Source organism: Zeus faber, assembly GCF_960531495.2.
Source record: "Zeus faber genome assembly, chromosome: 7".
Taxonomy (NCBI): Eukaryota; Metazoa; Chordata; class Actinopteri; order Zeiformes; family Zeidae; genus Zeus; species Zeus faber.
In genome coordinates this window covers 21,283,232-21,310,532 of record NC_137203.1, presented here as the reverse complement: position 1 = coordinate 21,310,532, position 27,301 = coordinate 21,283,232, and the positions used below count along the sequence as shown (strand labels likewise).

Here is a 27,301-nt window from a genome sequence, read left to right as displayed (position 1 = left end):
GATTTTAGCACCCCTGATCTCATTAGTATTTGGGAGTTGACCATTCAAGTAGTGTTATAAAATGTTCTTTATCTCAAAAAAAGACTTTCCTATGAAAAATGCACCTCTTGCATCTACCTTTTTTTTTTTTTTTTTTACAATATGCAATGAGTTAAATAAATGTTATTTGACATGTGAAATCCAATCACGCTAGCATGATCATGAGGCTGCATTTATTAGGAAGAGGTTGATAAACAGTCCATGGCTAAGTATTAATGAGTGGTGCAAGTGTAAATCCTGGTGTCAGTGCTTATATGAAGGATTATTTGCTGGGGTGACAGTTTGTCACCAATTTGAGGATGAGGGCATGAAGACAAACAAGGGCCACGGGTATACAGCGGCAATATCTTGCGCTTCTGTGCAGAAGGTTTGTCGCTGTGGAAGAAATGTCACATAAAAAATGCAAGAGGTCTGATCTGACAGCTTTCACTGGAGTCACACAGGCCAAGCCAGTTAGGCAAATCAAGGATACAAAGAATAAATACTATACTATACGTAAAAGTTCAATGGACGAGCGTGCTTGGACTCTCTGTTCCGGTGTGTTTTGTGACTGCAGAAGTTCATTCGGGAAGTTTTTATACGTTGATATCACTGGAATGTCTATAAATTCTGACAGTGATTGTGGCAGTTTCGCCGACCACGTGCCTTCCAAGTGGCGTGTTCAGGGACCTCGGGCACAGACGATGGGGTTCTAGGCACCAGTTCATTGTGGAGAGGGGGCTTGTTCAGGGCTCCCGAACTCCTCCATCTCCACACTCCTGAGTGTGGGGATGGAGGTTTTTACCTGCTGCGCGTGAGAGCTACTAACGAGCAACTGGTATGCAGCCACTCTGATCCTAGATCCACCAATTACCTAGACCACAGTGATGTTGTTAGGTTTTTATTTTGTAGAACTTACTCTGGTGTGTGCCAGTTTTCCTCAGAAGCGTATATATATTTATGACATTTAATACACTGAGCTTTGTTTAATCCAATTGTCTTCTGCCAGTACTTTAACTGTTTTTTTTCCCAAACACAATAGAGTAATACTGGGTACATGAAGTTTATGGTAATAAAATGATATCTGTCACTTTGCAAATTCATATGGTTAAGAGATTGTATCTTATATTTCTTTAGTTATAGTCCAATTGCAACTACATTGTGTGTCACTAGACTGCAGTGCTATCACGTTTTCTGTGTACTCGTGGCGCCATCTTGGTGAGGTTTGCGATTGTTGTTCACAAACTCCCGCCCCAATACTGAGCTGCCGATCTGGATGAAACTTGAACGACGCCGTGGTGGAACTCCCCCGAATACAAATCTTATTCAGATTGTCTGTGGGTTTGTCAGATCCATGACATCTGTAAAGTTCTGAAGTCAGTTACATCTGCACGTGCCACCATCTTAATGAGGTTCCGATTGTTGAGCAATCGCTAGACTGCAATGCAGACCTATGAGACCTATGCCTGCTGTCATTTGCGCAAAATACAGTTTTTTACTTAATTATTCCACAATAATGGACCAATCTGGATCAAACTTGGACGACAGCATGTCAGGACTGCCCTGAATACACATATTATCAAGCTGTGAGTGCAGCGATCCATGACTAGTGACGCCAGCTTTTCATTAACAAAAGCCCCATTATGGGTGCCTAATATAGAAAAATATCTTATATCTATATCTATCTATCTCTTATATGTCTTCATATAAACATTTTACAGCATGACGCTTTACTTTCAAATATAGCACATCAATTTGCCACCTTCCCCCGGCATCCCTGGCTTGTGCTCGATAGAGATGAACGGGCAGCAGGTTACAGGTAAACACACAACCACAAACAGCATTTTATTTATTTTTTTTGTCCTTTAACTGAGCAACTTTGAGTTTCCAGGTTGCATTGGGAAGATAGTGTTAGTGATAAAGAATAGTGGGTATTATGTTTAATAATATAAGCTGGCAACTTAACTTCATGAAATAGATGGGAGCACAATGGTAGGCGGCTTAAAAATAAAATCTTTGAGTCCCTTGTAGAGCCTCTGCAGAGGTCATTATGTGTGGCTATTACTATATTCCTGCAGAATCAAATCTATTCTGATGTGAAATACAGCAAGAAATACAAAAGAAGAGGCATGGGCTGCCATTTCGGTGCTTGTGCAATGGCAGAGAGAAAGAAAACACTGTCTGTGCTTGGATCTACATTTAGACGGTTGCATGAGAGTTTTTCAGACCTCAAAGGTTACGAAGCAGTATAGTATAGTATCTGATTTAATGGACACATAATAATGTTGTGTATGTCATGTTCCACACCCCTAATGATGGCCAATGCCGCGGCTATCTGCAGCATGTTTGTGTGGCTAATGAGTGGTTGTCCATGGTTGCCCCTTCCCAACAAGACAGAAGTCTCCAGAATTTCGTCACCTTTTTTATGGCAATGATGAAAACTGAACGGCTTGGTCTAAACTTTTAAATGCTTGTTTGCATAATGATTCCAGTGGATTTAAGGCTGTACAGTGTGTATTAGACCAACCTATGAGACAAAAGGTGATGTGGGAGAGAACCATAAGTATATCTTAGCCACCTCAGTAGATAGGAAGTTTCTGGTGAAACTGAATTTTACTTTATTACAGACCCAGTTGGTATGTTGTTTTTGAAACCGAGGTTTGAATCTATGTGTACCCTCTGTAGTCTCTCTCCTGAAATGAGAATATCTTACTCTACATCTACCCTATGGCCTTTGGAGAAAAACATGCAGCACGAACTATTTTTGACACATTTGATTGCCAACAACATTGGTGAAGACAAGATGTGACCTTCAACATAAAATCTATTAGCTTGATTGCAATCTCTTCTGCAGTTTGACTGTCAGTAAAAAATAGCTATCATCAGCATACAGTAAGAGATCTGCTGTCCAGACACAGAAGGCAGATCATTAATGTACATGCTGAACAGGGTTGGGCCCAGAGTAGAGCCCTGCAGGACACCAGTTGATAGACATAGGGGGTTTGATTTATAATTATAGATTTTGACAAGTATGGAGCAGAATGAGAGGTATGATTTGATAAGGTTGTACAACTCTGTGGAAAAACTGAAGTTGAGTAGTTTCTGCAGTAGCACGTAATGATTAACAGTGTTGAATGCTTTCTGTAAGTCAAGGAACAAGGCCCCCACTCCAGCCTTTGTCCATTGATACATTAACTTTGTCTATGAAGTAGCATGTAGCTGTTTCTGTTGAGTGATTAGCCCTTAATCCAAATTGCACTGGGTGCAGTGGGATGGAGCTATTGTTGAGATGATCGATGATTTGTTTGGCAACCAGTTTTCCAAATTCTTTTGATACTATGGGTAAGATACTGATGTGCCTGTATTTGGAGGTCAGAAGAGGGTCACCCTTTTGAGCATAGGGGCCACAACAGCAGGCTTCCATGAGTAAGGGGACCTCCCTTGACCCAATGAAGTACTAATGATATGCTTTAGTGGGTTAAAGATTGAGGAATTGATTTGTTTCACCATGAATGTGTCCATACCATGGACATCCTTAGCCTTTGAAGACTTGAGAGATGCGACTATTTTTGCAACCTCTGTCTCAGACACTGGTCTCAGTACTAGTGCTGGCTCACTAGTATTGACAGTACATGCAATGCCTTGTTGAACTGTAAAGCTTTTGGCTATGGTAGCCACCGACTCAACAAAATATTGAATGATGGCCTGTGCCACATCTGCCAGACTCTATAGCAGGGGTCGGGAACCTATGGCTCGCGAGCCAATTATGGCTCTTTCCGTGACGGTATATGGCTCGCAGACAATTTTGAGCTACAATTTCTCATCACAATTAACAAGTAATAAAAAATTATTCTCTGTCATATTAAAGTAAAACAGGTAAGAGAAATTACAATTTTGAAAATAAAATTCAAAATATGTGGCGGACAAAGGGGCGTAGTCAAGCACCGGCTGCGGACGACAGAAAGACTCCGGAGCGCCTTTTACTCGGCGCCCTGCCCTCCCAGGTCTCTGCTCAGGGGCCAGTTGTGAGAGTCTCTGCCCACAGGTAAGGGTTTAGGGGGGGGGATGGAGTCTTTCTGGCCGTGGTGCCCCGACATGGCGAGAGTTTTATTGTTTATTTCAATATGCGGCACACAGGCCACAATTATATATATATATCACTGAGGATTATTATAATAATTGTGGATAATAATGATCCTCTTGGGCGCAGGGGGAATGGTGTTCCACTGCTGGGCTGCTTACGAGCCCGGTGCCGATCCCCTCTGTAAGACAGACAAACATTAAGAAAACTCCCTGCCTCGAGTCGGACCAATCAGCTGAACACAAGTGGACAGAAATGGAAAAAACTTCAATATGTATGTGACAAATAATCTCTTCAACTTCAACTTGAACCCGAAGACCAGCTGATTCTTAAAACTTGGAACGAGCTGCCCGTCACAAACCACACAATGCAGCATGTGAGTATTGTCGTATTGACCATGTTTGGCTCTACATCATATGTGAGCAGTTTTTCTCGCATCTGAGAAACATTAAGAGCAACCTACGCTCACGTTTAACTGATGGAAGCCAAAATGCCTGCATGAAGCTTAACCTCACTACGTATGAACCAGAACACAAGGCCACCAGCAAAACCATGCAGCACCAGAAGTTTTATTAATGGTAGAAAGTATTTTATTTATTATTGGTTAGCTACAGTATAAAAACAATATTATTAAGAAAAATAAAGAGAAATTAATCATATATAGCGCTTTTTTAGGTACTCAACGATGTGTTATACGTTAAAAATGTATGCCTTACTTAAAAAATGTATGCATTAAGTTGCATTCAATTTTATTTACTATTATATGGCTCACAAGGAAATTCATTTAGAAATATTTGGCTTTTATGGCTCTCTCAGCCAAAAATGTTCCTGACCCCTGCTCTATAGGATTGTGTTATTAACCTTTAATTCAATGGTCTTCATTATGATATTGTTTTGACCGGGTAATCTTTTAATCTCACTCCATATAGCTTTTGAGTTATGGTGAGAATTTTCAATAATTGTGATAAAGAAGTGTCCGCCCCCCTCCTTAATTTTCTTATTACCTTGTTTCCTATCATTGAAAATGTGGCATACATTATCATGAGACGTCTTTGATTTTGTCGCTATTTTCAAAGGATTGTCCCCGCTCCTTTTAATTCATAGAGATGACTCAGCTGGTGTCAGAATGCATTAGTAACTGTAGCCTGGAGGGTTCACCATTGAGCGCCATAAAATAAACTCTTGCGGTGTTAAAAATCTTTACTTTCCGTTAACAAATCCCTTACTCTGAGATTATGTTGCTGTGGTAGGGGGAGTTGTTTTGGCGGCATCTGCAGGTGGAAAGCGTCGGCACTGGCAACCGGAAGGGGATGCAGCTGCAGAAGATTGAGGTAAAAGGCAGAGTGTTTAGAAGCTGCCGTGTTTTCATCTCACTCTGCTGCCTTTTGTTCCACCTGTCTCCTGGTCCATCTCTACCCTGCAACCAACAGAGCCTTGTTACAGTGGCGCCCGATGTACCGGTATGGAAGCCTGATGGGTCGATGCGGTTCTGTGTGAACTATCGCAAGGTGAATGATGCGTCAAAGTTTGATGCCTGTTAAGCAAAACAAGCGGAAAAGACATGCACATCCAATACCTAATCGGATGGGTGCTGGATCAAAAAAATCATGTAAAGTAGAAAGGAATGATACGCACACCAAAATAGCTCCCGTTTAAAGGATTTATTTCATGCAGGCTTTTCCCCTTGTGCTCGAAACGTCACTGCGTGAAATAAATCCTTTAAACGGGAGCTCTTTTGGTGTGCTGCTCCTTCCTTTCTACTTTACAAAGTTTGATGCCTATCCAATGCCCCGGGCCGACGAACCCCTGGATCGGCTTGGCACGGCTTGCTTTTTCACCACACTGGATTTGAAGATTGGCTACTGGCAGATTCCCCTGTCTCCAGAGTCTAGGGAAGAACTTGCTTTCTCCACTCCAGACGGTTTGTACCCATTTCTCACATTTCTGTTTGGGTTGTATGGGGCCACAGCCACTTTCCAGTGCCTCATGGACCCGGTGCCGTGGCCCCATGCAGCATATGCTGCTGCGTACCTGGATGATTATCATCCACAGTCATACCTGGGGGCAGCACATGCGGCAGGTGGGGGTACAGTGGCCCTGAGAGCTCAACGCACTGCAACTTAAGAAAACACCTGCAAATAGACAAAACACAAGCAAATTAAGAAAACGTCCTCGCCAATATGACAACACACGCGCAGCCTTTAGAAAATGCCCTGCAAATCCAGTTGTGTCGAATGAATTGCATACCAAAATGCTTTGCAAATATGAAAAACACAACCGCATTAACAGAAAACACAAATGCAAAAGCCACATTTTGGAAGTAGCTACACCATTACGGAAGCGATCCACTGCGGATGCACCGATTTATCTGCAATTAAATTCAATATAATATGCAGTTAATGAATAGAAATAAACGACTTTTATATTTTCCACGGTTTTTATTTTAGCAAGTTAAGCACAATATTCCAAAGCAAACGGCTTCTACAAAATTCTAATCGTTTATGTACGACAACACGCTATCACAGAGCTGGTAGAAGCTGTTTTCTCTGGAATATCGCCCTAGATGTCTAAAATAAAGAAAATGCTAAAGTAAATAAAAAATGTGGATTGATATAAAAGTTGTTTTATCTATTTAATACCTGCATACATTTTTATTGTATTGCAGATAAATCGGTGCATTCGCGGTGGTTCACTCCCGCAAAGGTGTGGCTCACCTCCGTAATGCGGCTTTTTCGTTTACTGCGAGTGTGTTTTTCGTATTTGCAAAGCGTTTTGGTATGCAGTCCGTTCGAAACTCTAAATGCTGAGCATGTGTCATATTGGTGAAGATGTTTCCTTCATCTGCTTGTGTTTTGTCTATTTGCATGTGTTTTCATAAGTTGCAGTGCATTGAGCTCTCAGGGGAGCGGTTGAAGAGTCCTTGAGCGGGAGAGTTAGCTGTGGTTCCCCGGCATAAGTCGGGCGGTGGGGGGTATGTGGTAATGGGGAGTGGTTTCGGCGCCATCTGCAGGCGGGGAGAGGCGGCGCTGGCAACCGGAAGGGGACGCAGTTGCAGAAGAAGCAATTAGCAGAGTGTTTAAAAGCTGCACGCTACAGTTATTATTTATATGTTTGTCTGAAAAAACAAACTAACCCTAACCCAAACCCTAACCCTAACCCAGCTAAAGGTGCCTTTTATTCCACCTGTCCCCTGGTCCATCTCTGCCTCGCAACCCGTCGAGACTTGTTACAGCTGCTTTTGTTGAGCAGTGCTGTCAACACACACATGAAATCATCTCTATCAGCAGCTCTGTTGTTCTGATTAGACTATTATGCTTTGACAAGGGGTAATAAATCATTCATTAAACTGGCATTTTAGCGCACAGTAGAATTTACTGCACTCCTTAGTAAATACAACCCCATGCATTGGTAATATCTCTGTATTAAGTGTTTTGTAAATTGTGAAACATGGTAGGAGGTTTGTTGTTCTTGCTTCTAATGAGCTCTAATGCGCCATGCTGACACCAAAATATATCCATTATCTTCGATGGGCATATCCCGCCTAGTCCCATTATGCAAAAACAAATACTTGTGCTCTCCACCTCCAAGACTGGCAGTTATTGAAATGAGCGTTCCACTGGTCTCTCAAAATTGCTTTCATCCCCTCCTGCTGCCGTCTCCCACGACTCCAATTGATCTTTCGCTCTTATTTATTTTCCGATTGTGAGCCTGTCTCCCCTCTTTTCTGTTTTCAACCCCAAATATTGCATGTGGGAGGTCCCTGTGCCTTTTTTGCATACCTTTGCCCCATCAGACACAAAATCGAAACGTTATCACCTCACTCCTTACACACACACACGCACGCGTGCACACGCACTCACGCACACACACACACACACACACACACACACACGCACGCACGCACGCACTCACGCACACACACACACACACACACACGTGGTTAGAGAGGCATCCAGCCACATCCAAAAAAATCAGCATGGACACGGAATAAATTTTTCCTCCAGGAGCCCCTACCAATTATAAGGGCATGGGATTGTTTCTTGATTCTTAGTAGATTGATTGGATTCAGATCACTTGTGCGTATGCTAATGCACTTTCATCAACATTTGCATTATATGCACATTCCTAAGGAGAGAGAGAGACACAAGGAGAAAGGGGCACTTGTCATCTCCTTTCTTGGAAACCTGCCTCTGCCACCACACAGTGCTTGCAGAGCACTACAGCCTGTCTGGCTCTTCACTGGCTTCCCACCTCTGCTAGCATCAAATTGCAAGCAGTGCTAGGTCCCTACAGGGAGGTACGTGGAACTGCCCATCACTATCTCCACTCACTGGTCATCTGCAATGGAGTCTCATCATTGGGGGGGGGGGGGGGGGGGGGGAAGAGAAGATTTCTGTCTGTGCACCTACTTCAGACAATATTTTAATTATCTGATTTTTAACAGTCCACAGCTATATGTCCACAGCCCAAGGTCTAGGTAGAATCTTAGTTCATTATGATCGTTCTCCAAGGGCCATAACTATCTATATAAATTATTCAGAGCCAATTATGTGGACAGAGTCACCATAATTATGTCACACTGCGATTTGGCTATGCGCTCCTCTGTTTGAAGAGACTTCTTGAGCCACTGCTGAAGAGACAATACACAGAGACAGTACACAGAGGAACATACACACTTGTGGTTTACAAATCTTTTCAAACAACAAACTTGCAGAAGCGGTGCATTTTCCATTTATTTGAACAATGCCACCCTTATCGCGCACTCATCACGAAAGTGTGTTTTCATTTAGTTAGAAATTACTGGAGAAGCGGAATAGACAAAGAGACCGGTAACAGAAGCATGGTTTCATGTGGCTGAAATATTCTATAATTAGTGATTACAGCAGGCTGCCATTATTAGGTTGATGCAATTAGCTGCAATTCCAGTTCTTTCAAGGATTCGGCAGGGTACCGCTATCATAGGTAATATGGAGCAAATAGAGGACTCGGATGGAGCCAGTGTCTTAGAGTTAAAGTGCAACGGGAGCATTGTGACTTATGTGACTTTCTTAATGTGAAAACCCCGGGGGTGATGCAATTATACAGCAGAAAACTGTGGAGATTGAGCGTAGGCGGCAAATCGCAACAGTAACGTGTTGTTTTTGAGACTGCACTTATGCCGCAATGAGAGCGATCTATCATTTCATTGTTGTGCCAGAGTTAAATGCCACATTTTTTTGAATCATTATTTTTTTTGGCAGGACAGTGCGTTCGCTGTCCCCCTTCTTACTGATCCTTGTCTGTGTTTGCTTACACGATTGACACCATAATCTTTGGTAAAAAAAAAAAGAAATCAATCGATATTTCTCGCTCTCTTCATCCTTGCTTGGAGTTAATTTTTTCCTCTGTGACCTTTCTCCTCTTGATTCATTCATTTTCCCCCTCACCTGACGCGCATTAACTGCTGTTCATCTTCATACAAACACAGGAACATCGCTTCCTTAAGTGAGTGTCTGACATTTGGCCACATTGCCGGACCCTGATTGGTCTCTTGGTTAAGTCGAGGAGACAGATCATTATAGCGCTGCTTCAAGTAGGTTACTCTTGTCACCGGGGCGATCCATGTATCAGCTGTATCACCTCTCCTCCTCTGCTCCTTTTCTTCTCTTCTGCTCTTGTTTTACCCGGTCTTCCCTGGCCTCATCTCCTCGCCTCCTTTTCTCTCCTCCCCCCCTCTCCCTCCTCTCCTCCACTTTCCTTTCCTCTTCCCTCCTCCCTGTTCTCTCCTCTCCTCCTCCTCTTGTCTCCCTCTCCTTTTTCCCCCTCCCCTCCTCTCCTCTTTTTTGCTCTCCTTTCCTCACCACTCCCCTCCCATCCTCTCATCTCTTCCTCTCCTCCACATCCTCTCCTATCCCCTAGCCCCACCTCTCTTCTCCCTCTCCGCTCTCCCCACCTTTTCCCCTCCTCTGCTCGCCCGTGTCTCTCAGCAGCTCTGTCCCTGATCTCTAATTTTGCACAGTAAGATGGACAGAATAACAAGCAGGTAGAGCGGGACGAGATTGGATAAATGTCAGGGGTGAGAGATGTGGGCCAGGCTTAATGGTCCAGCGGACTGACGCGGGAGGTGTGCCGGACAACTGGTGGGACATGAGCATCAACTCGGAGTTTAGAAAGGGCAGCGTCTTTACAGCAACTGTAAGAGAAGTTCAACAGGCGGAACAAGGGTACGTCTGTTTCCACGGCAACCTAAGCCCAATCTGACACTCACTGAGGGCAGGTAGTGAGAGAGGGAGTCGGTGAGCAGCTGAGCCAATTAAGTGAAAGGATGAATGAGCGACAGAGTCTAAGAAATACCCAGAGAATGAATAAGTTTTGAGATCTACACCGCAAGCGTGGCTGTATGTGCATGTATAAATGCAGAATATGCTCCTCTAAGATGGATAGGGGAGTAAGAGAGTGTGTGTGTGTGTGTGTGTGTGTGTGTGTGTGTGTGTGTGTGTGTGTGTGTGTGTGTGTGTGTGTGTGTGTGTGTGTGTGTGTGTGTGTGTGTGTGTGTTTTCACCCCCGGGGCGAATCCTCGCCTCTCCAGATGGCGGAGGGAACCCAATCCGGCAGAGGTCTTCCTGGTTCCTCGGGGCAAGGGAAGCAGGGGGTACTGGGGTGTGTGTGTGTGTGTGTGTGTGTGTGTACACATATTGAGCTCTCATTACCCAGAGGGATGGGAATCACTCATAGAAAGAAAGACAGAATCCAGGTTGGACAGAGGGCTTGGCACGTCACTTGTTGTCACATGTCAGTGATTTCTCTGACCGTGTTTTGGCGTGTTTTCAGCAACGGCTCCATCTTCGCTCCACAACACCACGTTGTGTTGTCGGGATGGTGAAAACACTGGACCCTGTTTCAGAGTCCGGTGTTTTATTATTTGAAGGTATAGGAACGCTGTGTCAGAGTCTGGAGTTTAACAGTGAGAACCCTGTTTCAGAGTCCAGGCATTTTTATTTTTTAATTTTTTTTTTCCCTGCTTGGTGGAGGGTTGGGGTTGGGGTTGGGCTGGACTTCTCCCTGGCCTCAGTTTGGTGTTGGGGGTATTTTGTGTGAGGATGGTGTGGTTTGAGCAACCACACCTGTCATGGCTCTAGGTAATTAAGCCCAGAATCAATGTGGCTGCCTACCTGTTGCTTGTTAGACTAATCAACCAGCAACAGGTAACCCCACCAAGCAGAGAAGAAAAAAGAAAGATGAATGCCTGGACTCTGAAGCAGGTTTCCCCCTCCTAAACTCAAGACTCTGACACAGTGTTCCTATACTTTCAAATAATTAAAAACTGGACTCTGAAACAGGGTTCAAATATCTGAAAAAAACAAAAATGCCCAACAAAAAGGAACTGGTCCCTTTCCAGGGCGTCTTCTGTGTGCCTTCCCTGTGCCAGAGAGTCCCCCGTTCAGGGCCATTGTGGCAGTTCCGTCCACCACATGCCACCGAGTGGTGTTTTCAGGGCCCTCCGGCACAGAGACAGACAATGCGGTTGAAAACATGCCAGTTTATTGTAGCGAGAGGGCAAGGTGGAACAAGCCCGGAGCAGATGTAAAAACTGTCGTGACAAGGGCTCCTCCCGTGTGTGTGTGTGTGGGGGGGGGGGTTTACCTGTTTCTTGTTGAATAGTCTAACGAGCAACAGGTATACAGCCACACGGATCCTGGGCCCAATTACCTAGACCCAAGACAGGTGTGGCTGCACAAACCACACCATCCCCACACCACACACGTGCATTAAGATTTTGTATGGGTTAGATGGTCTGGCATGGAATCCATTCAGCGTTAGCATGTGTACATTCGGGAAGGTGAGGGGGCTGCAGCAACTTGACAGTGACTGAACTGCGGCTCTCAAAGCGACCGTTTGTTTGGAATAACACCTAGCCCAAATAATAACTAGGTGCGGTTATCAAACTAAATATTGTTCACATAAATTATTTAGGAAGAGGCTCTTTGGAACTGGCTGTTATTCCCAGATACTCTGCCACATTTACATACATAAGCACCTGCTGCGATGTGCTGTTCACAGACGGCACTGTTCTTTCAGCGCCGATTTAAACGCCTCCTTTGTGTTGTTATGGCGGCTATTATTGTTATTGTTATTATTATGATTATTGATCGGTTAGGTTCTTTGGTGCAGATTCAATATGGAAAATGGAAAATAACTACTAGTGATAATTACTATACTAAAAATAACTGATAGCTACTCACAATTAAAAAAACAATTTTGTGTCAAAAGACACAAAAGACACTTTTATGGCACATTCACACACAGATTTCCCTGTAGCATATAAGAAGAAGGTTTTATTTATAAAGAAGCATCAGCGCTTCGGATGGAGGAGGTGTCAAAGAGCTTCTTGTGGCTCTGGATGAGTGACAGGTGGAAATGGGTTTTTCCCTTCTCCGCCAGCGGACCGCGGTCACGCTGGGTCCAGGTGCAAAATGCACAAAATGGGCCGCCACAACCACACACATATTCAAATTTTTTTTTAAGCCTAAGTTTTATTCCTGGGGAAGGGGAAGTTGTGCTGCGGCACAGCCCGTTCTACTGAACCACAGGAACTAAAACAGTATTCCATCTTTGAAGTCGGGAGACTTCTTGTTCATTAGCACGCTGTTCTTTCCTCTTCTGAATGCCACTGAAATTTTCACTATTTCACTCGTCCTCCTGTCAGGATTAAACTTCCTACAGTATCTCCATGACAACATAGCACATGTCTCACAATACATTCCTCAGCAGCTTTGATTTACCCTTAATAAATCTGCGTCTCCAACAGCTGAATAAAACCGCTCACCGAAAAACACAAAATCGAATTATGTGAGTCATTATTTACTGATTTGTAATTCAGCATGACCGTGATTTATATTAGAAATACAGGATGGTATTGTAGTTAGCCAAGTTAATACACATTGGCATTTCGATTTTGAAGAAACTGTAACAATGCCACATGTGAATTCTAGCAGCAGTTTACTATTGCATTATTTATTATTATCACAAGAGCAATGTAAAAGAGCACTTCAGCTCGATCACACACACACACACACACACCCACACACACACACACACACACACACACACACACACACACACACACACACACACGTTCTCTGAAACGCATGCGCATGTCCCTGCATATATTGAATGGAATTACTGCTTCCCCTCAAACATGTCCAAAGTAATAAAATGGTGAGCTATAACATGTAGACTAATGATGTGTCGGAATTAATACATTACATACATACTCATCCTCATACATACTGCGTGTTCTGGCTGGCTAACCAAAGCACAGAGGAAATGGTGAAAGCAGCATAATTGTGTGGGAAGATGCTGGAGTTGCCTGTATATCGCACCGACCAAAATCCTATTAACTCCCGTTTTGGTCTCCGCATCATTTCCATATTACACTCAATGTCCTGTTCCGGGCAGCTTGTTAGAGTCCTTGTTTTGCCGCCGCTCTCTCTCTGTTTCTCTCGGTTAGGCACTCTACAGAAGACTACGAACTAATTCACAATACATGTCTTTTTTTTCCACAGATGTACCAAGTGATTTTTTTTCCGCCGGGAGAAATGAATCTCTGCGGGAGGAGCAGGTCTCGTCTTGCCCTGTCCTCTCCCCTTGTTTTAATGCCTTGTGGTTATTAGTTTTGCTACGAGGACAGAGAGATTGAAGAAGTACAAGAACTGCCTTTTTTTTTTTTACTCCATCCGAGGTAGATATGTTGAACTAATGCCCCCTAGTGAGCAAAAATTGCACGTCACGTTTCTAGCGAGGAACATGATAGTGGATCCCATCACTGATTTGTTTTCAAGGTGAAATAAGCCTTTTGTAAGGCCTTACACAGATACAGTAGGTCAGTGATCTGAGACTGAGATGCTAATTTGGGTGTAAGTACCAATACAAGTGATTCATCTTTGAGGGCTGAGGCCAAGTTTGAAATCTGTATTGCACATAGGAGGGTTGCCATCTAGAGCCAGAATACAGACAATGCAGGACAGAATGCACTGGTGGATTGGAGCATAGCAGCTCTCTCTCTCTCTCTCTCTCTCTCTCTCTCTCTCTCTCTCTCTCTCTCTCTCTCTCTCTCTCTCTCCGCCCCCAATAGTCTTGATGTCAGTCTCACACCCAGATGGCAGGGACACTCCAAAGGACAACATCACACATCACACAGAGACTTCCCATCCCAGTAGTGCACACACACTATACAATTTACACACATCTTGTAATCTTAGCACGCACGATAGGACCTTTATTCTCTCCTGATCGACACCGATCAGAAGAGTTTCTGACCATCTCAAATGTAATAACTGCCGGGGGTACAACGACTAAATACAGGAGATTTCAATTATGATTCTTTTACGGCAGAGACACACCAAAAGACTTTCACAAGACAGTGTCACACATTTACATTTTTTTTTTTCAGCCTGGTAATACAAACACTATGGGATTCAGCAAGGATGGTTATCACAGGGGATCACGCATCTTGGGGTTCACCATAGGAGTCGAGACTTAAGACGGCAGATAACATCTTTATGGGTTAACTGGGCATAACAGGACCCGATGCACTGTCGTGCATGAACGACATCACTATCACATGTCCAAGCGATATGTCAACATTGTCCAGAAGACAATGTGTTGTATGTCCTGTTTCACTAATCAGTGACACGTTGAGGCATTCCAATGAACCTAACTGGCTGGAATAGCGGCAAGATATTCTCCAACACTTTTACCTTGTGTCATTTCTGTGTTTTTTAAATTTTTTATTTCTGAGGAAATTCTATCTCCCAACATAGAGACACTAGCACTATACCACGTGCATGGATCACTGGGCAGCAAGTCGATTAAAATAAATTATAATATTAAGTGTCACCTAATCAGCCGTTTCTACAGCTAGACCTTCTTCAGTGACTTTAACCTTGAAACGGTACTGGAGGTTGGCGAAAAAGCTCCCGGTCGCCAAGGACTCTCTGCTACTCTGCTTCTAGTTGAGCTCCCTAGATGTGAGTGAATTCTTGCTATGTCAATAGAATAAATTAGATAGGTATTTTATGGTTCTGAAGGGGACAACTCAATAATGGGTAATAAAACCCGGTCCTATATACGCACGGAGGGACTGGAGAATGGAGAGCCGGGGACTGACAAGCCTCGTCCTGTTTAGTCATCAACGCCTCGGACCCTTCAGTGCTTCGATCGCCGCATCAGAGGACCACGTCATCGCAAAAACACCGCTGAACCAGTCCGAGCATGCTGCACCCGTCAAACAGCATCATTTACTTCATTTTTCCATGTCACTGCTTTCAGTGAGAGATTTGTTTTATTTTTTACTCTACTGTGGGTTGGGTGAATCAAGAATCTCCTTGATATGAAACAACAATGCAGACAATGTGAGAGACAGAAATAGAAGCAAGCCAAATATAGAGCACTGGCGAAGAGATAAAAAAAAAAAAGAAAAGGAGGGCTGGTTTATTTATTATTATTTTTACCCGTCTGCCTCACAATCTTGCATTTCAGAATAGGATTCTAATATTGTTGATACAGCCCAGATTACTGTAGCTCACTGGGTGCCTATAATGGGATGGGAATCAATAGCATTTACTTGCTGCAATCTAATTCTACTCCGAGGTCTGGGGGGCAAATCAATTGACCCTAATTCTTCCTTAAGATACATTATTTGGTGGTGGTGGTATTATGGGGGGCTGGGGGGGGGGCGTTCATAAGATTTAGGTTGGATCTCTCTTTGAAATATATTCTGACATAGAAAACACATCATAAACACAGGCTTAATTTGGCTTGCTGCCCAGAAGGCAATGAGATGCAGTTCATTAGTAAATGTTAGGCATATGTTGGAACGATGATATGATGAATGATAAGAACACACACACACACACACACACGCACACACACACGCACGCACACGCACACACACACACACACACACACACACACACACACACACACAGTGAACTCAGAGAGAGATAGAGGGGGGAGCCAGGGACGACAAAAAAAGACAACCCGCTCTCACGCTTTTTATATATATGTATATCCCCCTATTGACACCCCTCCTAAAGTACATAGGGGGAGAGAGAGAGACAGGTGCACAAATTGCGCCCCGATCACTCCCTATCCTATTATTGAGGGGGACAACGCTTTGATTTCCGCCCCTGTCCAACCCTGCCATCGCAGTGAGGTGCCAAGTGTGGATTCCAAGACCATTCACAATCTGAATTGAATAAAAATCTGTTGTTTTATTTTTACTTTTACTTTTTTCATGCTCCGGGACATGATCAATAGATGCCCTTTTGTGACTATGAGCACAAAAAACCGTGAGTCCCGGTTGAAAAAAGAATGTGGGGTGCTGAGAAGAGATGTAGTGGCTCCTGATCCGAAACCGGGACGTGGGTCCATTTCGAGTGGACCCTGGATACCAGCACTTCTTCAAAAATCTGAACATATGCTTTATGAAGTGCACCGCATTTCCAGTGCAAAGCTTTCATTTTAAAACACCGGATCTCTCGAACGTCCCACAGATCACCCCATCGTACGCTGTCACATCAATGTAAATCCAAGCAAATCCTGGAAGATCGTCACTTCGCACACTCAAGATTCCCATATCAAATCGAAGGGTGCACTAGAAACACCGTGGATTACAGCATGATTCATTTTGAATAGAGAGATAACCTCGAATGGTTCAAATTGTCGTGACTTTGACGACTGAGGACAACGTGGATCCTGTGGCTGGACCAGTTCAGAACCACTGTGTTATAGAGTCTATTTATTCCAATGCGTGAGCACGACCTCGTGAAGGAAATAAAGGAAAGTGAATGTTGCTCATCTTCACCCTGAGAGCCCCGCGCCCTGATACCTCGTAAGCCTCAGTTGAATCCGGCAGAAATGGCAGAGGTTGGACCATGTTGCCTGTCTACTGTTTTCTCCTTAAGCGGCCATGCCACTCCATCTCTGTCACTCTTTTCCCTTTCTCCCCTTCTCGCTTGCCTGCTCATGCACTCCCATTCTCTCTCTCTCTCTCTCTCTCTCTCTCTCTCTCTCTCTCTCTCTCTCTCTCTCTCTCTCTCTCTGTCCCTCTCTCTTGTCTCTTTTTTTCACTCTTCTGTCTCAGTTGCGCACAAGCTCTCCATTCCTCCTCCTCCCCGTGCTTTTTCCATCAAATCTTCCCTTCTGCTGGCCGATCCATTCCCCAACATCTTTCTATCTCTCTCCCTCTCTCTCTCTCTCTCTCTCTCTCTCTCTCTCTCTCTCACTCTCCATCTCTCTCTCTCTTTCTCGGCTTCTCTCGAAGACAGTAGTGTGCGGCTTCAAAACCTAAGCTGCCTCCTGTCAGGCTGCTCAGTTTATGCGCTCTGCGCTGCTCTCCTTTCCTCTCCTCTGCGCTATACCGTGCCGCACTGCTCTGCTCTTCTATCCTCTCTTCTCCAGCTCTCCTATCTTCTCTCTCTTCCCCCCTCTCGCTCTCTCTCTCTTTCTCCACCTCCAGCCCTCTTCCACTGCGCTCTCCCTTCTCTCCATTGCGCGCTGCTGTGCTCTGCTCCATTACTCCATTGGCTTTTGGAAGATACCCCCTTTTTTCTTTTTTTCTATTTTTTTTTTTCCCTTTTGCGCAAGACACAGTGGGAACGCTCGCAGCTGCAGGTGGAAGGGGAATCAGATGCTTGCGCCCGGTGATCCAGATTCGACTTGGCTCGGACCCCGTGGATCTTTCTGTGGGCTGGAACGGAGGGTGAGAAGGAGGGCTGGGCTGCCCAGGTGTGATCTTCTCCTGCTCCGGGAAGTGAGATTTTCGTGGTGGTGGTGACAGCAGTGGCTGGTTGCCCGTCCATGGTCATGCTCTGGGGCCGAGGTGTTTTCCGCCGGTTGGAGTTGGAGATCCGCTCCCCTCTTTGCCCCCCCCGCGGGGCCGTGCCGATCCTGGCGCCAAGAGAAGACGCTCGGCACAAGCGGCTGCACCGGGGACAGCAGGCACCATGAACCAGCTGGATGCGCCGCGTCCGCTCAACTGGACCATCAGGAAGCTGTGCCACGCTGCCTTCCTGCCGTCCGTACGCCTGCTCAAGGTACAGAACGATCCCACGGAGAGACAGTGAGGGAAGAAAGAGTAGAGAACCTGAGGGAAGTAGGCAGAGGAGTGGAGGAGAGAGAGAGAGAGAGAGAGAGAGAGAGAGAGAGAGAGGAAAAAATAAACATGGCTGGAATAGATGGAATGGTGTCTTCGTGCACACGTCAGATTTCCGCGTGCTGAAAACAGGGGGATGGGAGGATTGAGAGTGAGAGACACCGAGACAGGATGAAGAGGTGGGAATCAGATTCAGAACCGGTTCATTCGTATAGCGTTTTCACACACTTGCTGGGGAAAAGAGGAGAACAGGTGATGACGCTGGGGTGAAGAGCGCGGTGGAGGCTTGGAGACCAGAGAAAAGTGTGGTCATGTGCAGAAAGGTGGAGGATTAGAGTGGAGGAAAAAGAGACCCCCCCCCCCATCTCCCTCAAAAAATGGTGTTGAAGGGAAGAGGAACAGATTGGATGCAGCGGAGATGGGAAATCAAAGATAGACACGGAGAATGGAGAAAGTGGAGTGATGACAGAGAGCCCACATGCACAGTGATGAGGGGAAACGGGGCAAAGGAGAGGAGAGGGAAAAGCAAAGAGGGATAAAAATAAAGAGGCAGAGACAGAAAGATGGGGGGGGGGGAGGTTTCAAGGGTGGATGAGCGGCGTCATTGGGACCGGGGACAATGGCGCAAAAAGGGAGAGAGAGAGAGAGAGACAGAGAGACAGAGAGAGAGAGAGAGATGAAATGGTAATAGATTGAGAAAGAAACAGATGGAAAGAGGACGAAGAGGGAAGATGAGACAAATAATGGATGGAGGGAGCGCAGACCGGGCAGGAAGGAAGTCAGGGACAATAGATGACAGTATTTTTAGAAATGGCTGGAAAGAGTAGAAGGAGTGTAGACGGACAGAAGCTAGCAGAGTTGTTTCCATCGCATTGGAACTAAGCCCCGCGCAGCCTTTTTTTTTCCCAACTTACTTTGGAGGCTTTGTCAGGTTTTCCTCAGTTCTACGGGCCTGCAGTCGATCGTCTTCCCAACACGATACACATCCACCCGTGCGTCTGAATGTCTGAACATGTGTGACGAGATATGTGTGTTAAAATTGGTTATTTGCTCACGCTTGTAAACCCCAAACCGGGTCCGCGTGCGCTCATCTACTTAAACAACTTATTGGAGCTCTGAGTGCCCGCGCTCACACCTCACCTACTTGTATTGTAGGTGAGGTGAGTAAGGTGTCATTTTTGATCGCTGATTGGTGCATCGAGAAGGGTTGCGTGGTGGGCGGCTGGGTGAGGGCGGCGGTTGGAAGGTGTTGACGTGGGGTGCTCTGACAAACGTTGCATCACAACTCTTACTTTTCCCCCTACAAAGAGATGTACGTAGGCGCGTTCTCCGTGCGCGTGTATGTTTGGAGTTATGGCTGTGTTGAGGACGAGGATTTCTCACCATTAAAAATATGCTGATTGGTGGTTGCTTTTATCAGAAAGCGTACTCTATGGTAGCGCTGTGTGGGCCAAAGATGATAAGACTCGAGCCCCTTACCCTGGAATTATTGACAACAAGCTCCACCCACGGAACTATACTGAAGTACAGCGCTGTTGTTGCCACAGGACACCATGATGTGACCAACTCTGTGTGTGTGTGTGTGTGTGTGTGTGTGTGTGTGTGTGTGTGTGTGTGTGTGTGTGTGTGTGTGTGTGTGTGTGTGTGTGTGTGTGTGTGTGTGTGTGTGTGTGTGTGATGGGAGATACGAGTATGTCATTGCTGAATTCAATAGGCCTGTCATTATAATCAGACATTTCTGCACGACATGCAGTTTTGCCTCATCGGCCTCCAACTTAATACATGCCTACTGCATTGTGTGTGTGCGTGTGCGTGTGCATGTGTGTATGTTTGTCAGTCTGACCATAATTTATAGGGGTGTCGAAGGTAATTTCCATCTCCTATGGGACCGAAAATGAGTGTTACAAATGTGTGTGTGCAAGGCATTCTTTTATTGCGAGAGTGCACATTCATGATGCAGCATTTTAGGCATTAAATTAGATTGCAGGCCATAATGTATACTGTACATACACCAGTCTGACAGCTTGTCAGACCTTCATGGTCGGCTACTGGTGAAGCCGATGAAGATTACCATCTAAACCCCCAAAATCTAAAATGCCATGTTTCTGACCCCTGCAATAATAGAGTGTATTTTCTCCGCTCCCATATACAGTAGTTATATTACATCTTCACACGTGCTTTGTAAGATGCGTATCAGTGAGTTCACTTGGCAGTCGTCAGCAGTCAAAAGATAATACTCTATTACTCTATAACCACATGAATTCGCATTACATCATAGCACCTCAGGCTAGAAACAGTAGCATCAAAACTAGGTACATTTACATTTATACACCTTGTTACCCATTGAACCCCATTTAACTCCTAACAGAAAATATCGTCATCAAATATGGTCACTAAATACAAAATAAAGACCACAGTAATGCCACAGCATTACTTGCATTATTAGCATCAAATAGTAAGCATGGTAAACACAGGATAACTCACCAGTATTTTGATCCAAAAGAAAAACTGTGATGCAAAAAAAATAAAAATAAATAATAAATAATACTAGTGAGTTAGCTGTCGCCGCTCTTCCAAATGTTGGCCTGATCAGTTGATACCAGCTTTATTGTTGGATAAGCTGAATATTTCAGTTTCCCAAATTTCTCGAATCTTATGTTGCTGCCGGTACTAAAATTGACATGTGGCTTTAAATCGGTTTTGGAACAGGCTGCACTGTTCGGAACGGGCTGCACTGCGGACGTAAGTGACTCAGTCGCAGAGCCCGGACATCCCGCCCCCGCTGCTGCACGCGGCTCCCTGTTTGCGGAGCCCCGCCCCGCGACCTAAGCGGCTCGCTGTTTGCTTGTCTGATCAAAGTTTATTCATATTACATTTGTCGCATGTCCAAATTGCACCAAATTCGAACCCTGCACGACCACGAGTGCCCAGCAATACACCCGCCAAGTGTGAAGAAAATCGGATGGACGGTTGTCAAGATAATTGAAGGACATACAGACAGACAGACAGAGATTCCTTCCTTTATAGTTCGATGACATTATAGTTGTTTTATTTGCCATTATATATATATATATATAATGGCATATATATATCCAGGATTGAGTGTATATTCTTGTCAGATTTTATTTATTAAGTTGATTAAAGAAAATAGAAAAAAAAACCCGGGGATAAAAGGACGAGGGGCCGGGATTTACAATTGAATTCCCAGCCTTATACTGTAAGTGGAGCTCAGTGTCGCAGTTAAATGACCTTTAATTGGATTTATTTATTTATTTATTTTGCTTCATTAGTATCCCAGCGTCGTGGGATCCACAGGTACGGACACATCTCCTGTCTAGTGATAGAAAACACAGATTTTGTTAAAAAAAAAACAACCCGATCGCTGTTTGACTACCGGCCACGGATGCCGCTCCCGACCAACTCAATTAGTCTGGAGCCCCGGATTATTAATGATCCCAAACCGGCAATGAATCAGGTTTGCACTGACACGGGTATTCAACAAGTAATTAAACTTGTTCCAACAGCTTCCTGCCGCCCTTTAAAATGGCACAGCGATCACTTTGCCAAAAGAGTAATGTCTTCTCGGTGAACAAGGGGAGTAAGAGCTTCCCCGACGTGGACACTTCCAAAGGGAGACACGGCAGCTGGTAGCTTCAAGTGCTTCCCTTCCACCGCCTCCGCCGCCCCCACACACCCCCCGTACATAATCACACAAAATGACACAGAAGAGGAGCAGTTCACTTTCCTTTTGAACAGACAAAGACATAGAAATTCAGTTCTTTTATGACAGGGCATTGCCCACATAAGGGCATAAAATAACTGAATTGAGGACATTAATTTTAAATATGATAGTAGGTTTTCCACTTCTGCGGGAGCCGGTGTCTCGGAAGGCGTCCGTGGCGCCGACACCTCGGCCTTTGAGGAGCCGAGGCCAGGATTGATGATTGAAAACAGGATGCAAGAGGATGAAGCACGATGAAGAGCGAGGAGGGACGGGGAAACAATATCGGATCAAAAAGAGAACCCCCCTCCGTCTGATCTCTCATCATCCTCTACCATCCCGCTTTCTTTATCCACATGAAATCTCTCGTTCCGCTGTCGTACCTCCTTCCTCCCTTCTGCGAAGCGGGGCTCTCTCTGTTTTTCAATCATTTTATCTCGCACTTGCATCGGCGTTGTTTTTTTTTAATCCACCCCGCCCGCCTCTCCTCCTGCGTGTCACTTTATCGGGAAATTAAAATTATTTTTTATTTCGTCCCCTCCCACTCTCTTTGGGAAAGAGAGATACTAAGATAAGTGTTTATTTTCGTGATAAACTTGACGCCTCTGTTGAGACGCTGCAGACTAACTGTTTGGGGAGGTGGAGGGAGGAGAGTGGATTCCTCCAGAGTTGTTCACCACTCAGCAGCCCCCACAGCTCCCTTGTCTTCCCATCCTTGTCCCTCCCTCCGTCCCTGCTTCTCTCTCTCGCTCTCTCTCTCTCTCTCTCTCTCTCTCTCTCTCCCTCACCCGAGAGTGTTTCTATAAGAAGATGACGCCCCATCTTATGCAAAATGCATGGCTGAGGGAACAGAGATGCTGAAAAAATAACCACGTCTCTCTAATGCTAAAAACACATTTGCATAACATAAAAGGCCACATTGTGCTGCAGCTTCACAGTAGATCTTACACCTGTATCCTATCTAGTATCCCTATTTGTCAACCCCATTTCTGATTATTACATTAGCATTGGGTTTAAAGGGTTAAATTGCGTTGCATTCAATTTAAGTGATTTTGAAATTTGAGGGAATTTGCAGAAGTCCAAGGGATCATACAGTACTACAATTTACTACAATAATACGGTATATTTGAACCATATCAATAAAGAGTTGATCATACATAAATCCACTAAGGAACACGGACGGAGGTTTATAGTTATTCAATACAGTCCATAGCTGAGGGCTGAAATACTTGACCGTTCACGCTTTGCGAGCTGGACCCATCAGCGATTCCCATCTTGGCAGAACAAACACAGAGCTCCCGGTAAATCATCAGGATCAAGGGCGACAGGGCTTTTGGGAATCAGATCTGTCGTCAGTTGTTCTTAGACCTGTTTGGGTTATCGACACTCTATGTGTATATTATGCTTGCATGGCAGCCTTGTGGGTCTGTAAGGAGGAGAGAGGGAACGTCGAGAGTGAGAGAGAGAGAGAAGGGCAGTCGGGGACGTCAAATGAAAAACCCGGAGACAACGTTATTTTCATTATATTATCGAACAACATAAGAGCCCGGTCCATATTCATGCTCTTTCTTCCTTTCCTATTCCCTTTCGTCTTCCCACTTTTGTCTTAGTTTTCATTACTCTCTGCTCTTCTCTCTCTCTCTTTCTCTCTCTCTCTCTTTCTTTGCCTCTCCACTTAGAGACACATCCCACAACGCGGAAAGAACATATTTCGCCCAAGTGTTGAGTGAAAGCGACACAGTGGAAAAACCAAAAGTGTTGTCGAGCACAAGCCCCGGAGCGCCGCCCCGCCCTTCCCTTCCCTCAACCTGCTACGCCGCTGGGTGGGTGGGGGCGAGGGGCGAGGGGGTGGCGGTCGGCGGGCGGCGGGCGGCGGGCGACGTCTCCGCACGCCCGCGTGTTTACGTCTCCATTTAACCAACAAACGCCGGCGTTGGTGAAATCTCAATTATGTAGGACATTATCTTGCTAATGAGGCGAATAGCGAACATAAGCTGCCAATTAAGACCTTTTTTTTTTTTTTCTTTTCTTCCATATCTCACATTTGGCAAGGCTCCCACACGGCATTGTTGCTGCGAAAATATAAGACTTACGATACGAGATTATCCTTTTTGGTTTCCTTTTTAATGCTCACCGGAGGGATGGACTCGTCAAACTAAAAAAATAAGTCAACTGCAGGAAACAGTACGTCATTGCGGTGAAAATAGTCACTCCGTGTAAATCAGCCTTCTTCTATTAATAAGACAGAGAGTACAGATTTCACAGAAATACGTATTTCTGCGAAATTAACGTGATGACGCTGAATTTTGGGGGAAAAAAGTAAAATGTAGATATACAGTGTCTGTTCTGCATTTGATCCACTATGCTGCTACAAATAATCTGGTCCAAATGTTGAATATGTTTCAAAATCTTAATTCCTTCATTCCACCAACAGATTTTACATGTTTTATACACACACACACACACACACACACACACACACACACACACACACACACACACACACACACACACACACACACACACACACACACTCCCTTCCCACCTCACAGGAGAAGAATACATTTACTGTACATGCTTGGTATGTTATTGTATCCGACACTGACCTTTGACCCTGAACCCTGGCGGGCGGTGGGAGACCGAAAAGTATTTCATTATGTTGAAAGGCCGTAGGTCACGTATCAGGCTCTACTGATTACTTAGCATGAGATGCGGGGCTGTTTCTATAGGAGCACTGCATATGTGGTTGTGTGTGCTTACGAGAGTGTGTATGGACTCGTAGGACTACACGTGCACGGCCATTACAAACACACACACACACACAGAGGGCCATCATATATACAGCTGTACACAGCTGTATATATGATGATGAATCTCCACTGGAGTTACGGTTGGTTTCCCCACAGCATTTGCAGGTCCTAAACGTTTGATTTGTTCTTTCATCCCCCGTGTGTAGTGTGTTGTAAAGCCCGGGTCTCTATAAGGAGAAGACGGGAGAAAGGTTTCGGTTAAATGCACGCCTGCTAACTGATTAAATCACTCTAATCAATTAAGCTAAGTGCTACAGTCCTTTCCCGCTGTGTGCTTTGAATGGGAAATGAGGCCAGTGTGCGTGCATATGGATTGTATGTATGCCTTATTAGAAGTGTCTGTGTGTGGCTGTGTATCTCACACACCCACCTACTTGGCCACTGGGTTGTCTGCAGTAGCCTAGCATGATGGAGATAGGCCCCGGTGCAAATATTTTTTTGGACCCCCCCCCCCCGCACACATTACTCGAGGCAATATCCCTCCTCCCTTTGTCTGTTTGTAAAATAAAATAGCCTACGTCTAAAATCAAAACATTCTGTTTTTTTATTTGGAGGAATGGGGCACGGGGACGCACAGCGGAGCTCAGATCGCTGGAGATCGCGGGGATGGGGGCCCCTAGCTGCCACTGGGCACCGGTGCAGCGGCACAGGTTGCACCGTCGGTACTTACGCCGCTGGTTGTCTCGGTTGTTTAGGTTATTGTAACGTTATATAGAGGAGTCAAAATTATTATGTAGATTGTCATCTTTTTTTTTAAATCGGCATATTCCTCACACACACATTTCCATCCAGATTCAAGAGGAATTTGAAACCCATGTTAGAAATGTTGCAACTGCAATTGGTTGGGATGAGGAAAATAAACTGTCTTCCCATATGTTCAAGTCTTCAATGCCTATAAATGTCTCATCTGCAATGGGTAGATGGGTAATCCAAGTGAGAGACAATTTAATAGTCAATCGCAACTTGTGTCACAATTGTCAACTAAAAATTTTAGTTGATTTAATGTCATGAGCGTCACCTCTCTGGTCTTGCGTGTGCAATACACATACTTAAACGCACGGGTCCTTGGAAACGATCCAAACCTCGAAGCTGATTGAAATGTCAAAAAGCCAATAATCAATCAATAAAGCAATATCTACTTTATCATCTCCTGTCACATATTTATTTTCAAGGCTGTTTAGATAATAAAAAGTCAGGTGTGGCCGGAGGACGGGAGAGGATGGAAATAGGGATTGCTTTTCCCTCTGCTTTCCTCTGTAGGTTAGGGAATAAACAACCGTTCAGGCCGCGTGGTGGAATAAGTCCCCGCTATTCATCAACATCAAGACATAATCCACTTTGTGAACCAGCCAAAGCCATGGAGCTCCTTTGTGTGCCCGACCTGAACGACGGCAGCCTTTATCCAACATCAGCACCACGGACAGCGGCGTCACACCAACCTGTGTTGAACGCGCTCAGATCCTCCTGCTGGCTTTGGGATTGCTATTATGTCTTGTAAAACCTCGAAACCTTTTGAAAAAGGAGGTGCTCAGCAGCGTGTGAATGGCGGCGGTACCGGCGGTGAGAAAGGGAGGACGGGGGTGTCATGACATGACCTCCTCCATAGCTATTTAAAATATCATTCTATAAACTGCAGCGTGTGCGAGCCTGCGACGGCTCTTGACCCAGATCGACGCCGTGCTATTGGCTGGAGCCTTTTATTTCTCACTTAGTTTGGATCCTTCACTTCGGCAAGGGTGCCATGTGTCCCGCGCGAGGATGGCGTGCTTCGAATAAAGAGTGTTTATTTGTGTTTTGTTTTCTTTGTTTTCTCTCTCTGTGCGTACTCGTGATTTAATATGGCTCTGCCGCATTAAAAGATGTCAAGGGTTGTTCTCATTGTGTGCTTTTTTTAAAACATTTTTTAGGTCAAATCATTTCAACCACGGCAAATGAAAATGTCACATGGATGAAAAGCAATCTCTTTTAATGTGCCCTTTGTTTTTGTTTCCCGCACACCAACCCAGATGTGTGCATCTAATGTTTGCATTAATCTCCATTAAACTTGCTTTTTAACCGCTGCGCCCTGACAGCGTCTTTGCCAAAAGGTGTTACGGAGAAGTCAATTAACATTAAATTATTCAGAAAGACGTTTTTTGTTGGCTCCTAATAGCCTGTTCTGTTATCATATACTGATGACTGCGTCACTGTACCTGGCAGCTGGTCTATTGTGGTATTTTCGTGCGAAGGCTCGTGCTGCAGTGTGACAGCCCAGCGGAGAGAGAGACGAACAGAAGAAAGGCTTCTTTTAAATATGGAGGCTGTTGAAAGAGAATAGGATTCTCCATGACAGGCACAGTCTTTTTACAAAACGCTTTGATCTGAGAGCGCCGTGGAACAAAGTTTGCACGTTGCCTGTCGCGCCTTACGCAATATCTCTTTCTGACGCTCTTCCTTCTCCCCCTCTCACGCCCCTATTTCTCCCTGTTTATCCAAAAATCCATTCCAATAGTATGATAACTTGCCATCGTCTTCCGCCGACACCAGCATCCCCA

General features: G+C 44.9%; 1 protein-coding gene across 5 annotated transcripts in view; it reads left to right on the top strand.

The window, feature by feature from the left end:
* The window catches only part of trpm3 (transient receptor potential cation channel, subfamily M, member 3), a gene marked incomplete at both ends in the record, with an annotated part of 139,689 nt that overhangs the window by 12,265 nt on the left and 100,123 nt on the right, over positions 1-27,301 (top strand). For 2 of the 5 annotated variants that reach the window (XM_080004005.1, XM_080004004.1), the window contains one exon: positions 18,088-18,177. The exons of the other annotated variants lie outside the window; for them this stretch is intronic. In XM_080004005.1, the coding sequence (XP_079860131.1) occupies positions 18,088-18,177 (90 nt within the window). Of the gene's footprint in view, positions 1-18,087; positions 18,178-27,301 lie in introns of those variants that run through there. 5 annotated transcript variants of the gene reach the window in all.